At 46.3% G+C, this 16,511-nt stretch overlaps 1 protein-coding gene across 6 annotated transcripts in view; it reads left to right on the top strand.

Annotated features, from left to right (window-relative positions):
- Positions 1-16,511, top strand: part of LOC144687227 (uncharacterized) — an 84,416-nt gene that overhangs the window by 45,217 nt on the left and 22,688 nt on the right. For 5 of the 6 annotated variants that reach the window (XM_078553037.1, XM_078553035.1, XM_078553034.1 and 2 more), the window contains one exon: positions 12,247-12,450. The exons of the other annotated variant lie outside the window; for it this stretch is intronic. In XM_078553037.1, the coding sequence (XP_078409163.1) occupies positions 12,247-12,450 (204 nt within the window). The remainder of the gene's footprint in view (positions 1-12,246; positions 12,451-16,511) is intronic. 6 annotated transcript variants of the gene reach the window in all.

Below are 16,511 nucleotides of genomic sequence, written 5' to 3'. Positions count from 1 at the left end.
CAACTCCTGGTAAGGCTCATGGAAGTAACAACCATGCAGATCCATAGAAAGCTTGGGATTCTTGGTGCACATTGAAATCCCTATTGAGAGGGAAGTACTGTTGACCGACTTGGAAAATTGGACATTGATCGACACTGCTTTAGCTGCTCCAAATAATAAAAAAGGTCCAACTCTGAAAATGGTACAAAGGAAGGAACAAAAAAGAACAAGTGACTATTCATAGGAACATTGTGTCATTTTGAACAAAGTTAAGCATTGTGGTTCATAGCTGCTAGATTCCACTAACACATGCACAAAACTAGAACTCACTTAGCGAAAGCCATTAGGGTAAGAGTGCTTTGTTTTACGAATGAAATCAGCTGGTTGAAGACTCTTACATTGGCAATGGCATTGCTGGTGATGGGTTTATGATCTAGTGTGACTTGAGGTCATGTGACATCATCAACATTATTTCCAGGTTGTAGAATGGTTGGCAATAGCACTCTGCTTTTGTGCTGCACATGGTATAACCCTAATATAACCCACAGCCCCTTGTGCCACATGTGGTATAACCCTAATATAAACCACTATCCCTTGTGCAGAATCGGACAGAGTCAGCATAGATTTATGAAAGGGAAATCATGCTTGACAAATCTACTGGCATTTTTCGAGGATGTAACTAGTAGAGTTGTTGAAGGGGAGCCAGTGGATGTGGTTTATTTGGACTTTAAGAAGGCTTTCGACAAAGTCCCACATAAAAGATTAGCGTGTAAAATTAAAGCGCATGGGATTGCGGGTAGTGTGTTGAGATGGGTAGAGAACTGGTTGGCAGGCAGGAAACAGAGAGTAGAAATAGACATGTCTTTTTCCGAATGGCAGGCAGTGACTAGTAGGGTACCGCAGGGATCGGTGCTGGGACCCCAGCTATTCACAATATATATGAATGATTTAGATGAGGAAACTAAATGTAATATCTCCAAATTTGCAGATGACACAAAGCTGGGTGGGACGGAGAGCTGTGAGGAGGATGCAGAGATGTTTCAGTGTGATTTGGACAAGCTGAGTGAGTGGGCAAATGCATGGCAGATGCGGTATAATGTGGATAAATGAGAGGTTATCCACTTTGGTAGCAAAAACAGGAAGGCAGATTATTATCTGAATGGCTATAAATTGAGAGAGGGGAATATGCAACGAGACCTGGGTGTCCTCGTACACCAGTCACTGAAGGTAAGCATGCAGGTGCAGCAGGCGGTAAAGAAGGCAAATGTTATGTTGGCCTTCATAGCGAGAGGATTTGAGTACAGGAGCAGGGATGTCTTGCTACAATTATACAGGGCCTTGGTGAGAACGCACCTGGAATATTGTGTGCAGTTCTGGTCTCCTTATCTGAGGAAGGATGTTCTTGCTATAGAGGGAATGCAGCGAAGGCTTACTAGGCTGATGCCTGGGATGGCGGGACTGACATATGAGGAGAGATTGAGTCGGTTAGGATTACATTCGCTGGAGTTCAGAAGAATGAGGGGGGATCTCATAGAAACCTATACAATTCTAACAGGACTAGACAGGGTAGATGCAGGAAGGATGTTCCCGATGGTGGGGGAGTCCAGAACCAGGGGTCACAGTCTGAGGATACAGGGTAGACCATTTAGGACTGAGATGAGGAGAAATTTCTTCACCCAGAGAGTGGTGAGCCTGTGGAATTCGCTACCACAGAAAGTAGTTGAGGCCAAAACATTGTATGTTTTCAAGAAGGAGTTAGATATAGCTCTTGGGGCGAAAGGGATCAAAGGACATGGGGAGAAAGCGGGAGCAGGCTATTGAATTGGATGATCAGCCATGATCATGATGAATGGCGGAGCAGGCTCGAAGGGCCGAATGGCCTAATACTGCTCCTAGTTTCTGTTATGTTTCTATATGTTTCTATATGTTTCTATGTGCCACATGTGGTATAACCCTAATATATCCCACTGCCCCTTGTGCCACACGTGGTATAGCCCCAATATATCCCACTGCCCCTTGTGCCAACATGGTATAACCCTAATATAACCCACTGCCCCTTGTGCCACACACAACAGTCATAGCCCATTGAATCAGACATTTTTTCTGAGAATTAGAAGTGAAAAACACCTTGTACTTAGAAGTTCCACAAGCAGTAATAATCAACCATTGTTCTGGTAGAATTGGCAAGAACAAATGTTTAACTTCCTTAAGGTCTGTCAGTATCTTGTACAGTCAGCTGAATATTTCGCCTTGTTTTTCTAAACTTCCAAAAATGACTCCCGTGTGCAACCTTCCTAGTATCGGTTTGACATTGCATGTCAGTCTGAAATGGACTATTCAGTCTGACGAGCTTTGCGATATTATAGAGCAACCCGATGATACACGCTTGCAACCTTGTGGGTTCATTCCCCTGCAATTAGATTGCATGCAAAATGGCATTTTGTGGCTGCACGGTTTTAGGAATCTGTAGTGCGGTCGGTTATTGTGGGGGTGGTCATTCATATTTTAGAATACAGTCAACAGGACACTGTTGGCTGGACCCTAGAATGTAAGTATGCCAAGCAATACTTGAAATGTTCAGCCTATTCTCCATTTAGCAGCTCCCCGTACTCCGAAACAAAATCACCTCATTGTTAAGCGGTTCACCTAATGTTGGAATTAGCTCCTGTGTGAAAATTATGTATAATCCAATGGCATGACCTGCGATTCCTATCAAAAGCTGGATTTTTCCACAACCTTCAATACCCTGACATTGGAACCAAATGGGGATCTTGAGCCTGCATTTACTGGGAACAGACTTGGGGGTGGGGTGGTGGGGGGGGGGCGCTATTTTCCCAGAGGCGGCCTCCTGGTTGGCTGCCCCCAAGCTCACCGTCCAATTAAGGACAGCGGGTGGGCTCCCGATGATGCCGGCATCAATCGGAGGTCCGGCAGCTCCAAAGCCACGGGAGCCAGCCCACCTCGCCGGCAGACGTGGGCACAGCTGAGGCAGGTCGGGGATCAAGAGGCCACACATGGACGTGCCCTCATGTAAGGTAAGTTAAAAAATAAGTATTTCGAGGGGTTAAGCAGGCGGCCCTCTGGTTGGAAGGGAAGCCTTCGAACTGCTGCTAGTCCTAGTCCAGGATTCTCTTAAGGTTAACTTGCAGGTTGAATCAGTAGTTGGAAGGTAAATGCAATGTTGGCATTTATTTCGAGAGGACTAGAATATAAAAGCAGGGATGTGCTGCTGAGGCTTTATAAAGCCCTGGTCAGACCACATTTAGAATATTGTGAGCAATTTTGGGCCCCGTACCTCAGGAAGGATGTTCTGGCCCTGGAGAGGGTCCAGGGTATCAGCCATGATTGAATGGCAGAGCAGACTCTATGGGCCGAATGGCCTAATTTCTGCTCCTATGTTTTATGGTCTAATGCTGCAGCGAAGCCACCTGCATGAAGCTAGCAACCTTGGTCACTCAGCGGCAGCCAGTCCACCACTGAGAGAATGCTGGTGGGCCCTCTAAATGGCCTCTAATTGGGACCTTAAATATGCTTATTGGCTGCCCACCCCCCTGTCCAGTGGGCAGCCGATCCACCCCCCCGGCCGCTGGTGGGTAACCTCCCCTGCGGTGGGAATGCGTCAGGGAGTCACCCTCATGTGTCTCCTGTTATTTTCCAATCCCTCTCCCCCTCTGGCCTCCCAGCCTGCCACTGCTCTTCAAATCTTCCGAGGAACTTTGGAGATCAGATACTTTATGGTTAGCTTCTCCGTTCCATCTGAATTCTTCATCCCAGTGACCCCTGTTGGAAAGAACCCATTGAGGAGTAAGCTATATTTGGCAGGGAGAGGGTATGGGATCAGAGCATAAAAGCAAAAAAACTGCGGATGCTGGAAATCCAAAACAAAAACAAAAATAAAAATACTTGGAAAAACTCAGCAGGTCTGGCAGCATCTGCGGAGAGGAACACAGTTAACGTTTCGAGTCCGTATGACTCTTCAACAGAACTAAGGAAAAATAAAAGAGAGGTGAAATATAAGTTGGTTTAAGGCGGGTGGGGCGGGTGGGACAAGTCACCTATTAGCACATTTCTTAGCTAATATCACCACCGTCAACACCTCTTTGTTCTTTTGTCTATGACATCTTTTGGCAATCTCCTCCTATCACTGGCCCTCTATCCAGCTCTACCTGTCCCACCACCCACCGCCCCCCCTCACTTAAACCAGCTTTTATTTCACCTCATTTCTATTTTTCCTTAGTTCTGATGAAGAGTCATACAGACTCGAAACGTTCACTGTGTCCCTCTCCGCAGATGCTGTCAGACCTGCTGAGTTTTTCCAGGTATTTTTATTTTTGTTTTTGGTATGGGATCAGGTTGGCCACGGTGCTACCTTTGCTTGGATAACCTGCCGGCAGTTCTGATCCCACGCACAAAGGTGGCCCTTTGGACGAGCCTCGGGGAGGTCTGTTCAAACCTTTCAAACAATAACCAACGCACCCGACCACATATAGGAGTGAATAGAAGGAAAGGAAACTGTTTTTCTTCTTTTTTTGGGGGGGTGGGGGGGAGGGGGGTGGGGGGCGGGGGGTGGTCAGGATTCAGTGAAGCTGGTTGTGTGTGTTTTATATCACGGATCTATGCAGATATGGGTGGAATTGTCCCCTCCTGCCAGCATCGAGAGTGCTGACGGACTGGGGTGGAAGATGTGGGGAGATTGAGAAAATTTGGTTTCCCGACGTTGGGAAATGTGGTCAGAACCTTGTTCGCCCGACTTTCACGGCAAGTTAATGGTGGGCTGACTTTCGTGCTGATGTGCGTCGGGAACCCCTTTTGCACCTCATGAATGCTCATTCAAGCCCCAACCTTGTTGAATCTTGTTCCCTTCAAATTTCCGCCCCGCTGATGGGAATTCAGACCGTTCGGTTCCACAACCCAACATACACGTCACGCACCTGGTGAAGCAGACTTCCAGGACTTACTGGGAACGCAACGCTGTACAAATAGGAGATGCAACGCATGGGAAGGGGGATTCAGGGCATGAAGGGGGGGTGGAAGTCTTCAAGGAGGGATTGAAGGCATGAAGTGGAGGGGGAGTGGAGGACACCAAGGGGGTTGTAATGCTGGAAGTGGGGTATGGTGTCCAGGCAAGGGGGCAGAGTGTTTATAAGGTGGAGTCTGTTGAGTTGATTGTGGAGTCCTTGGGGGGAGAACTGAGGGTACTGGTGGTAGGAGGGAACGGTTACAGTGAGAGGGGGAAGGGGATGCGGAAGGGTGAGAGGAATCAGGGTGTGTTTGGCAGGTGTAGTTCTCATTTGGAGGGTCATGAGGGGGACAAGAAAGGTGGCACGGACAATGGGAGTGGGCAGGGTGGCATCTGGAGGTGGATGGTGATGGGGTCCAGGGTAAAAGAGGGAGAGTAAAGGTTACATTCTGGGGCGGGGAGGGGGGTGGTCAAAGGTGATGGGGGGGAGTAGGTCGGTGACGTGGAGGGCAAAAGGTGGTGGAGCAGGTCTGGAAAGAGACGTGCACCCTGTCTGCATCAGCAAGGCAATGCCCACCATGTCCAACATTGAGGTGGGAGGAGGGTCTACTTGATTGGGTGGATCTCAAGGTCAGCACAATTGGCCAACTAAATAAACTAATAAAGCAATCAGCTGTCCACCCGCCGACCTGTCAATGGCCAATTGAGGCCATTGACAAGATAATTAAGACACTTAAAGGACCTGCCCGTCCAACCTTAAGGCTGGCGGGCAGGCCAGGAGCCCCAGCGGGCTTCTGAAAAAACATGAAACCTCATCCACTGGCAGGATGAGGTTCCATGTCAGTTTTTTAAAAGTTTAATAAAGCTTTAGTCATATTTATGAACATGTCCCATCTCGTGTGACATTGTCACATGAGGGGGACATGTTAATAATTTTTTTATTTTTCTATTTTTTTAAGTTTATCAAACTGCCAGCGCTCTCCCTGAGGCAGCACTTCGTCTCAGGGAGCAGTGCGCTCTTTCGTGCGCATGCGTGAAAGATCGCACTTTGACAGTTGGGGATTCCCTCCTCTCCCTCCCCCCCCACCCCCCCTCCGCACAGGAAGCGCTATCGGGCAAGCCGCCCACTCAAAATGGCGGCGGGGCCCGTTTCGGCGGCAGAGTTCGGCTGCCTGACCGCCACCAAGCCAGTGGGGCCCGCCCGGCCATGAAGGGCTAAATTCTGCCCATTGACCCTACAGCTGGCTGTTGAAAATTAGTTTCACATTGAAGATATGAATGAAAAATAACAATTCCTCATGCACCCATCTATTCCTAGGATATATGGAGGAGAAGGTAGAGCACATGCCCCTCGATTTCCACACGACGGCTTGCAGCTTGACATGTAAAGGAAGAAGCCCTTGATTATCCCTGTGAACTGACAGCCCACTTGTCTTAAAAAGCATTCCCAGAGTAATAAACAACCCTTAGGAGGATAATTCAACAGGATTTTTTTTAAGCGATGTCATTAGCCTTTATAAACATTAACATGAAGAGTGTTCTGCGTCTTGAATATCTCCAGACTTGTGAATTGGAGGAATGATCCATTTAGAGCGAGTGGGAATATAAATGGGCCAAAAGCTGTGTGTTGTGACAGCGCATCTCAGACTGTTTAAAGAGTGGCTGTTCATCGGTTGCTCGGGTGCAGACCTCACATACACTGACAACAGGAAAAAACTCAGGCAGCATCAGGTGCACTGCATGGAAGTCCCAAAGGACAATCGGTAATAGTCCATCTGTTGTACTTTGTAGTGGAAAGGGGTCAGAGAGGGGAGTCTTCTGCACACTGTACCAGTGATGAATTTAGAAATTTCTGAAGGGAGAAGTGAGCTTCATGGTAGAAAGTTTATTTTTTACTCAGTCTGTGGACATATCCCACCCAGGATGTTTGGATTTTCTGGCCCTTTCTGGGAGGCTATCTTCCAGCATTTTGAAGAATAAGGAGATTAGTAAATGCGACTAACCCAACCATTTCTCTTCCATTGTCGAAATGAGGTTAGATTTCGAATCCATTTAAATGCTTCTTTAAAAAAAATTGTGCTTCTGGATGATTTTTAATTAAGTTTAATTTTCCCAAATGGATAATTTTGAGCTCCCAGGAGGTTATACTCAGTGTCTGTTGACACCAGTCCAACCCACGCCAGCCCATTCCAACTCCAGCCATCCCATTCCAACCTATCCCAACACCACACCCCCCCGATCCCCCAGCCCAGCCACTCCGGCCTATATTCACAGAATCACAGCACAGGAGGAGGCCATTCAGCCAGTCGTTCAGCCTCTCCAAAGGAGCAGTTCACCTAGTGCCACAGCCCTGCCTGTTCTTCCTTTTCAAATAAGAAAGTGTCTTTGTGAGACCTTTGTTAGCCTGAGCTTGCCCCAGCTGGTGCCATATTTGTTCTTATTGTTACTCTTGCTTGCCTGGTACTGCTAAGGAGTGCCTGCAAATGCATTTCAGCACAGTTACAATGCACTGAAATGGACTGCACTATGTAGTAAAACCTTTGAAACAAAAGAGAAAACTCATCTCCTGACTCCCCAAAGCCTGTCCATCATCTACAAAGCTCAAGTCAGGAGTGTGATGGAATACTCTCCACTTGCCCGGATGAGTGCAGCTCCCACAACCCTCAAGAAGCTTGACGCCATCCAGGACAAAGCAGCCCGCTTGACTGGCACCCCATTCACCACCACAGACATTCACTCCCCCCATCAATGACGCACAGTAGCAGCAGTGTGTCCCATCTACAAGATGCACTGCAGCAATTCACCAAGGCTCTTTTGACAGCACCTTCCAAACCCACGACCTCTTCCACCTCGCTGAACAAGGGCAGCAGATGCAAGGGAACACCACCACCTCCAAGCTACATACCATCCCGACTTGGAAATATATCGCCGTTCCTTCACTGTTGTTGGGTCAAAATCCTGGAACTCCCTCCCTAGCAACACTATGGGTGGACCTGCACTACATGGACTGCAGTAGTTCAAGAAGGCAGCTCACCACTTCTCAAAGGCAGTTAGGGATGGGCAATAAATGCTGGCCCAGCCAGCGATGCCCCCATCCTGTGAAAGAACAAATTTTTTAAAATCTGAGAAATTATTTTTCATTGGACATCAGTTAGATCCTATTAAATCATAAACATCTCCATAGAGACTAGCTTTCCTAAAGCACATTACAATCAGTAAACTTTTGTGCCTCCAAAGTTGCCTGCACTGGTCCAAAATGATTCCGCCCTACATCTGCATTGCCCCTAGTCAGACTGATTTCAGCGCAGCTTAATGCAATAATTGTAAGATAAAAATCTGCTTTGGTATTTACAAAAGTTTCTATCGACCCCCTGGGTAAGCATTTTTCAGTATAAGCATGCTTGTGATTGCTGAAGCTTATAATGGAAGTGATGAATTGTCGGAGGTGGCATTTTTGCAATGAGACATTAAACTGAGATCCCGCCTGCCCTTTCAGGTCTCTTTGAACACTGGTGGTCACAGCTTTGTTGGCAGTAGTCTTAGCTTGCATGGCAGAAACCTGAGCTTCCACTACAGCATTCAAACTTTGGGTGGCTGCTGCTTGTGTTGCAGTAGAAGCTGAGACATCAGCTGTGAGATACTGCACCATGGTTGAGATTACATGTGCATACAGAGTTGGCCCCCTTTCCATATGGAGAGGATGTGCTTTAAGCTCTGCACAACACCCTGTGCCAAGTCTGTGCTGCACTCCTCTGTGCTCCTTGACATTGACCACAGGCTTTCTGTCGGCCTTCCCAATGTGCTATGCATTTAATTGTGCATATGCACCAGCGTTCCTCTGTTGCTGGCCCCATTGAAGTGCTTATCTGAATCCTCTGCAGCAGAGCCCATGTGTGACCTCGCCCTGCAGCTACCTGCCCACCTGTAATCCTTGCCCCTTGCCCTGGCTGTGACCCACTCGCGCCCGGTCTCACCACGTGTTCCTTGTTGGTGCTCCTGCACTGTCTGGTCATGTGGGACCTCATGGGCACCTGAACGGCACAAGAGTAGGGTTGTTATGCCAGCTAGATGGGAGGATGGTATGGAAAGTAAGAAGTACATGCTTACACTGTCTGCAGCTTGTAAATCAGAAGAGAGTGTGGAAAGAGGGAAGTGACATGTGTAAAGGAGGATTGGGTATGAGGATAGCATTATCTTTGGTTTCAGCTCCACTGCATGCCATGGACCTCACCAATTGGCACCCCAATGATGGCCAGCACCATCTCCTCCATGGGGTTTAGGGCATGTAGGCGCCAGTGTCACATGCCAGTTAGCTCCTGCTGCCTCTGGTTGTGCATCACCGCCCTGCAACAGAGTTGAAAATATTTCAGTGAGTGTGTTGTAATGTGTTTGGGTGGTGAAGCTGTCTTGGTTGAGAGATGTGGGTGTGAGGCTTTTTTTCTTTATTCTTTCAAGGGATTTGGCAAGACCAGCATTTGTTGTCCATCCTTAATTGCCCTTCAACTGAGTGAGTTGCTAGGACATTTCAGCGGGCAGTTAAGAGTCAACCACATTGCTGTGGGTCTGGAGTCACATGTAGGCCAGACCAGGCAATGATGGCAGATTTCCTTCCCTGAAGGACAGTAGTGAACCAGATGGGTTTTTACAACAATCGGTGATAGTTTTTGGTGTAACTGAGACTAGCTTTATAAAGTAAATTTAAATTGGTGGGATTTAAATCCACGTCCCCAAAGAATTAGCCTGACCTCTTGAATGGCCAGTGACATTACCACTACGCCACCATCTCCCCCTTGTGTAATTTTGTAAGGGTGAGGTGAAGCATATGAGCCCTGGTTGAGAGAGATTGTTGGTAGGTGAGTAATAGGTGTGTGGTGCACTGAGCAGTGTGTGAGGCTCATGGTGCCCTTGGTGGGATATGAAGATGCACTCACTGATCTTAACCTGCATGACGTCATTGAACTACTTGTGGCACTGCATCCAGGTCCTTGGGGCTTGACTCCTGTCATTGACCCATAGCTTTCTGCTCTCACTTCCTTTTGAACGTGTGTCCAGAGGCCTCCAGGCCTCCTGTAGATATAGCACATCTCTCCTACCTTTCACCTCCTCCACCAAAGCCCCCAGTGCAGCATCTAGAAAACTTGGAGTAGGTTCTCTGCCATGTTGTGCCATTGTTTCCAAGGTCAGATTCAATCCCTTTATGATTGCCAATACCTGCTCCAGCCATAAAGCACCTCCGCTTTAAGCAGTGTAGACTAACTTTAAGTGGCACTAGGAAGCTGCAACTTTGGACTCCCTGCTGATGTACGCAGCCAATGAACAGAGCAGTTAGCACTGGCCACGTGCAGCAATCATTCAAAAGAGCAGGCACCATGAAGTTGGTGTGCTGCCTGCATTACATTGAGTGGGAATGCCAATGTTTTCAGGGACTAGCCCCCAGTATCTCCTAAAGCAGCGTTTCCAGCTCTGCCCCACATTGACATCCACCTATTCTGCATAGCCATACATCCTGCACATGTGCAGAAGAGATACTTTGCTATATTTTATGCGAAAAGTACAGCTAGATTCAGAATTACCATTTTACGAGACCCTACATGCATGGAATGCACAGGGAGCAGAAGTGAGCTGTCTGGAAACTATGGAGCAACCTCTTTTTTACATTTGTCATCAGTTGCCTGTCTCTGTGAATGTTGGGCTCTGCTGAGACCTAGCTTCTGAACAAAGCTAATCCTGGCAGCAAGCCCTGCTCCTTGTTTGAACAGGCAGTTCAGTTTGATAACAGAGTTATAAATTAATGGAAAACAAAAACAAAATTACCTGGAAAAACTCAGCAGGTCTGGCAGCATCGGCGGAGAAGAAAAGAGTTGACGTTTCGAGTCCTCATGACCCTTCGGCAGAACTGTCGTGAGGACTCGAAACGTCAACTCTTTTCTTCTCCGCCGATGCTGCCAGACCTGCTGAGTTTTTCCAGGTAATTTTGTTTTTGTTTTGGATTTCCAGCATCCGCAGTAGTTTTTTGTTGTTATGAATTGATGGGTTTATAATACCGTTGACAATGCAGTTGACAGCAGGAGAACCATGCACCTTGTTAGCTGCACTTTGTTATGCAGATACAATGAGATTTTCAATCATGAGTTGAATGCGCTCACTCATCCCAGAATTGTTCACAATTACTTTGGGCACAAAAATAACCTACTTTCTAAGCATGCTTCCAAACACTACCTGAGATGCTGGTTGAAACAGATTCAAAAGAGAATTGGATAAATACTGGAAAGGGATAGATAGCTTTGCAACGCAATAGGGAAAGAACAAGGAAGTGGGACTACTTGGCGAGCTCTACCAAAGAGCCAGCACATGCATGATGGGTCAAATGGCCTCCTCCTGCACTGTATCATTCTATGATTCTAAGAATCGGCAGCAAAACTAAAATAAACATCTCAAAGAGAATGCCAAATCCCGAGGAGTATTATTTTTCTCTCTTCTCTCCTGCGTGGGATATGGTTGTACTCGATTTGTGTGTAGCACTTGCACACAAGCAGTGGGTGAGCCAGCCATTGGCCACATGTGCCTCAGACAAGTGATCCCACTTCAGGCTGGAGTGTCAACACGTCATTCAGCAGCTGAAGTCATTGTTGTTCAGTCACCCACTATCCAACCAGGGGTGGTCACTGGATGGAGCTGATCAGACAGGAGTCCTTTGATCTTAGTCTAAAATACCGATTGTTTGTTGCAGCGCCTCCCCGTCTAGCCCAGCTGACTGAGCCTACTGCTCAGGGGATGCAGTGCTGATTCACCAGAATGGTACCAGGGCAAAAGGGGTGAAGTTATGGCAACAGGCTCCCTAGACTGGAAACCCCTCGAGTCGAGAAATTTAAACAGTGATCTAATTGAAGTATTTAAAGTTATTAAAGTATTTGATTGGTTAGTAAAGAGAAACTTTCCTTTGGTTGGAGAGTTCAGAATAATTGGTCATAACCTCAAAATTAGAGCTCGGCCAAGGGTTAAGTCAGGAGGCACTTCTTTACACAAATTTATCCACCAAAAAGCTGTTGAGGCTTTTGAAATTGAAAACTTCAGCCCTGATACTGATAGAATTTTGTTAATTACGCATATGGAAGAGAGACAGCCAAGTGGAGTTGAGATTCGGACCAGCCAGGATTTACCTGAATGGCAGAATGGGCTCGAGAGGCTGAATGACCTCTACCTATTCCTACTTTCTTACTAACTTACATCAGTGCCAGCTCTGTGTGCACAAATCCCAGAGGCTGATCACGAATAATAACCGCATTCCTTCTTTTCGTTTTCGACAGGAGCAAGATTTTCAGAAGCTGCACCAAGCCCAGTTTCAGAAATGTGTCAGCCACATGAGGAACAGCCTGGGTCTAATGAACCGGGCCTCTGAGTCCAACCAGGACAGAGCTTCTGCTATCATTGCCAACAATCCAATTCCTGATCTCAATGACCTGGATGGAAAAGACACCCCAATGCGCTTCCTAAGCAACACTCCATCCAAGGTACCCCCTCTGAAATTTGAGGAATTTTATACAAAGGAAATACTATAGTTCATCAGAAAGTTACTGAAATTTTTACTGATTATCTTGTTTCTGTTTATTTAAGGCTCATTTCAAATGATTTGTAATCTGCATTCTTACCTATCCTTCCTTCCTTATCTTATCCTTCCTTTCCTCATAAGTTCAGAAGTGGGGACGTTCGCTGATGATTGCACGATGTTCAGCACTATTCGCGACTCTTCAGATACAGGAGCAGCCCATGGGGTCTGCACTGGAGTGCTGCTTTGGGCTGCAGTAGAGTGCTTAAGTTGGAATTTGGTGACTGAGGGAATTTAAGGGTTAATTTCTGTCTAAAGTCTAGTCTTTCTTTAATGTAGTAATTAATTATAAGTTGCTGTTTGGATTGGAAGAAGGTGAGTTTTAGGCCAGTTTTAAAACAGGGTTTATACTGGCTCTGCTTGCTGCTACAACTAGTTAATTAGATAACTGGCTTAAACAGGTTTTCAGAGGTGAAATTCAGAGAGTGTAAAAACAGGTCATCTCACAGTGCTGACTTTGTCTGCACTGGAGTGCTGCTTTGGGCTGCAGTAGAGTGCTTAAGTTGGAGTTTGGTGACTGAGGGAGTTCGGTGAAGAGGGAACGAGGTGATCCTTTGAGTACCATGAGTAAGTATTTACTACTTTTATCGCTTATAGTTTTTAAGGTCTTATTTTGTGACTCATCATTTGTAAAGGCTATATTCTGTAACATCGAGGAGCAGGGAAGAAGGGCCCCAGAGTAATAGATATTATTTGATGTTAAGTATCTTCCAAAAGGTTTAATTTAAATTACAGGGGTAAGTCATGGCAGGAGAGCTCAAAGCTGTGGTGTGCTCCTCCTGCTCTATGTGGGAAGCCGGGAACATTTCCAGTGCCCGGGGCCAGCATGTGTGTGGAAAGTGTCTCCAGCCCGGGTTTCGGAGCTGGAGCGGCGGCTGGGGACACTGTGGAGTATCCACGAGGCGGAGACCATCGTGGGTAGCACGTAGAGAGAGGTGATCACACCGCAGGCTAAGAGTCCACAGGCAGGAAGGGAATGGGTGATCACCAGGCAGAGCAAGAGGACTAGGCAGGCAGTGCAGGAATCTCCTGTGGCTATTCCCCTGCAAAACAGATATACCACTTTGGATACGGTTGGGGGGAATGGCCTCTCAGGGGAAAGCAGCAACAGCCAAATTCATTGCACCACGTTTGTTCTGCTGCACAGGGGAGGAGTAAAAAGTGTGGGAATGCAGTAGTTATAGGGGATTCAATTGTAAGGGGAATAGATAGACATTTCTGTGGCTGCAAATGAGACTCCAGGATGGTATGTTGCCTCCCTGGTATCTCAGAGCAGCTACAGGACATTCTGAAGGGGGAGGGTGAATAGCCAGTGGTCGTGGTACACATTGGTACAAACGACATAGGTAAGAAAAGGGATGAGGTCCTAAAAGCAGAATATAGGGAGTTAGGAAGTAAGTTGAAAAGTAGGACCTCAAAGGTAGTGATCTCAGGATTACTACCAGTGCCACGTGCTAGTCAGAGTAGAAATAGCAGGATACATCGGATGAATACGTGGCTGAAGAGATGGTGTGAGGGGGAGGGTTTCAGATTCCTGGGACATTGGGACCAGTTCTGAGGGAGGTGGGACCAGTATAAACTGGACAGGTTACACCTGGCAGGACCGGGACTGATGTCCTAGGGGAAATATTTGCTAGAGTGGTTGGGGAGGGTTTGAACTAAAATGGCAGGGGGATGGGAACCTATGCAAGGAGTCAGAGGATGGGGGAATCAAGGACAAGAACAGAAGACAGAAAGGGGAAGAATAAGAAAATGATAGGCAGAGAAATCAAGGGCAAGAATCAAACAGGGCCTCAGTGAAAAATAGTGGGAACGGGATCAGTAATGATAAAAAGACAAGCCTTAAGGCTTTGGGCCTTAACGCAAGGAGCATTCGCAATAAAGTGGATCAATTAACCGCGCAAATAGATGTAAACAGGTATGATATAGTCGGGATTATGGAGACATGGCTGCAGGGTGACCAGGAATGGAACTGAACATCCAAGGGTATTCAGTATTTAGGAAGGACAGACAAAAAGGAAAAGGCGGTGGAGTTGCATTGTTGGTTAAAGAGGAAATTAACGCAATAGTGAGGAAAGATATTGACTCCGACGATGTGGAATCTGTATGGGTAGAGCTGAGAAACACTAAGGGGTAAAAAACGTTAGTGGGGGTTGTATATAGACCCCCAAACTGTAGTGGTGAAGATGGGAATGGCATTAAACAGGAAATTAGAGATGCATGCAATAAAGGAACATTTGTAATTATGGGTGACTTTAATCTGCATATAGATTGGGCAAATCAAATTAGTAACAATACCGTAGAGGAGGAATTCCTGGAGTGTATACGGGATGGTTTTCTGGACCACTACGTTGAGGAACCAACTAGAGAACAGGCCATCCTAGACTGGGTATTGTGTAATGAGAAAGGAATAATTGGGGATGAGCGACCATAATATGATAGAATTCTTCATCAAGATGGAGAGTGACATAGTTGATTCTAAGACTAGGGTCCTGAATCTTAATAAAGGAAAATACGATGGTATGAGGCACGTGTTGGCTATGATGGATTGGGAAACGTTACTCAAAGGGATGACGGTGGATAGGCAACGGCAAATGTTCAAAGAGCGCATGGGTGAACTGCAACAATTGTTTATTCCTGTCTGGCGCAAAAGTAAAATAGGAAAGGTGGCCAAACCATGGCTTACAAGGGAAATTAGAGATAGTATTAGATCCAAGGAAGAGGCATACAAATTGGGCAGAAAAAACAACAGACCTGAGGATTGCGAGCATTTTGGAATTCAGCAAAGGAGCACCAAAGGATTGATTAAGAAGGGGGAAATAGAGTACAAGAGTAAGCTTGCGGGGAACATAAAAATTGACTGTAAAAGTTTCTATAGGTATGTGAAGAGAAAAAGATTGGTGAAGACAAATGTAGATCCCTTATAGTCAGAAACAGGGGAATTTATAATGGGGAACAAAGAAATGGCTGACCAACTAAATACATATGTTGGTTCTGTCTTCACAAAGGAGGACACTAATAACATACCAGAAATGTTGGGGAACACAGGGTTTAGTGAGAGGGAGGAACTGAAAGAAATCAGAATTAGTAGGGAAATGGTGTTGGCGAAATGGATGGGATTGAAGGCCAATAAATCCCCAGGGCCTGATAATCTACATCCCAGAGTACTTAAGGAAGTGGCCCTAGAAATAGTGGATGCATTGCTGGTCATCTTCCGAGATTATATAGACTCTGGAACAGTTCCTACAGATTGGAGGGTAGCTAATGTAACCCCACTATTTAAAAAGGGAGTAGAGCGAAAACAGGGAATTATAGACCAGTCAGCCTGATGTCGGTAGAGGGGAAAATTCTAGAGTCCATTATAAAAGATTTAATAGATGAGCACTTGGAAAACAGTGGCAGAATCGGACAAAGTCAGCATGGATTTATGTATGGGAAATCACGCTTGAAAAATCTCCTGGAATTTTTCAAGGATGTAATTAGTAGAGTTGATGAGGGGGAGCCAGTGGATATGGTTTAATTGGACTTTCAGAAAGGTTTTGACAAAGTCCTACATAAGAGATTAGCGTGTAAAATTAAAGCACATGGGATTGCGGGTAGTGTATTGAGGTGGATAGAAAGCTGGTTGTCAGACAGGAAACAAAGAGTAGGAATAGACATGTCTTTTTCTGAATGGCAGGCAGTGACTAGTGGGGTACCGCAGGGATCGGTGCTGGGACCCCAGCTATTCACAATACATATGAATGATTTAGATGAGGGAACCAAATGTAATATCTCCAAATTTGCAGATGACACAAAACTGGGTGGGAGGGTTGAGCTGTGAGGAGGATGCAGAGGTGCTTCAGTGTGATTTGGACAAGCTGAATGAGTGGGCAAATGCATGGCAGATACAGTATAATGTGGATAAACCTGAGGTTATTCACTTTGGTAGCAAAAATAGGAAGGCAGATTATTATCTGAATGGCT

The sequence above is a fragment of the Cetorhinus maximus genome, chromosome 12, assembly GCF_964194155.1.
Source record: "Cetorhinus maximus chromosome 12, sCetMax3.hap1.1, whole genome shotgun sequence".
NCBI classification, from domain to species: domain Eukaryota; kingdom Metazoa; phylum Chordata; class Chondrichthyes; order Lamniformes; family Cetorhinidae; genus Cetorhinus; species Cetorhinus maximus.
This window is presented reverse-complemented; position numbering and strand designations above follow the sequence as displayed.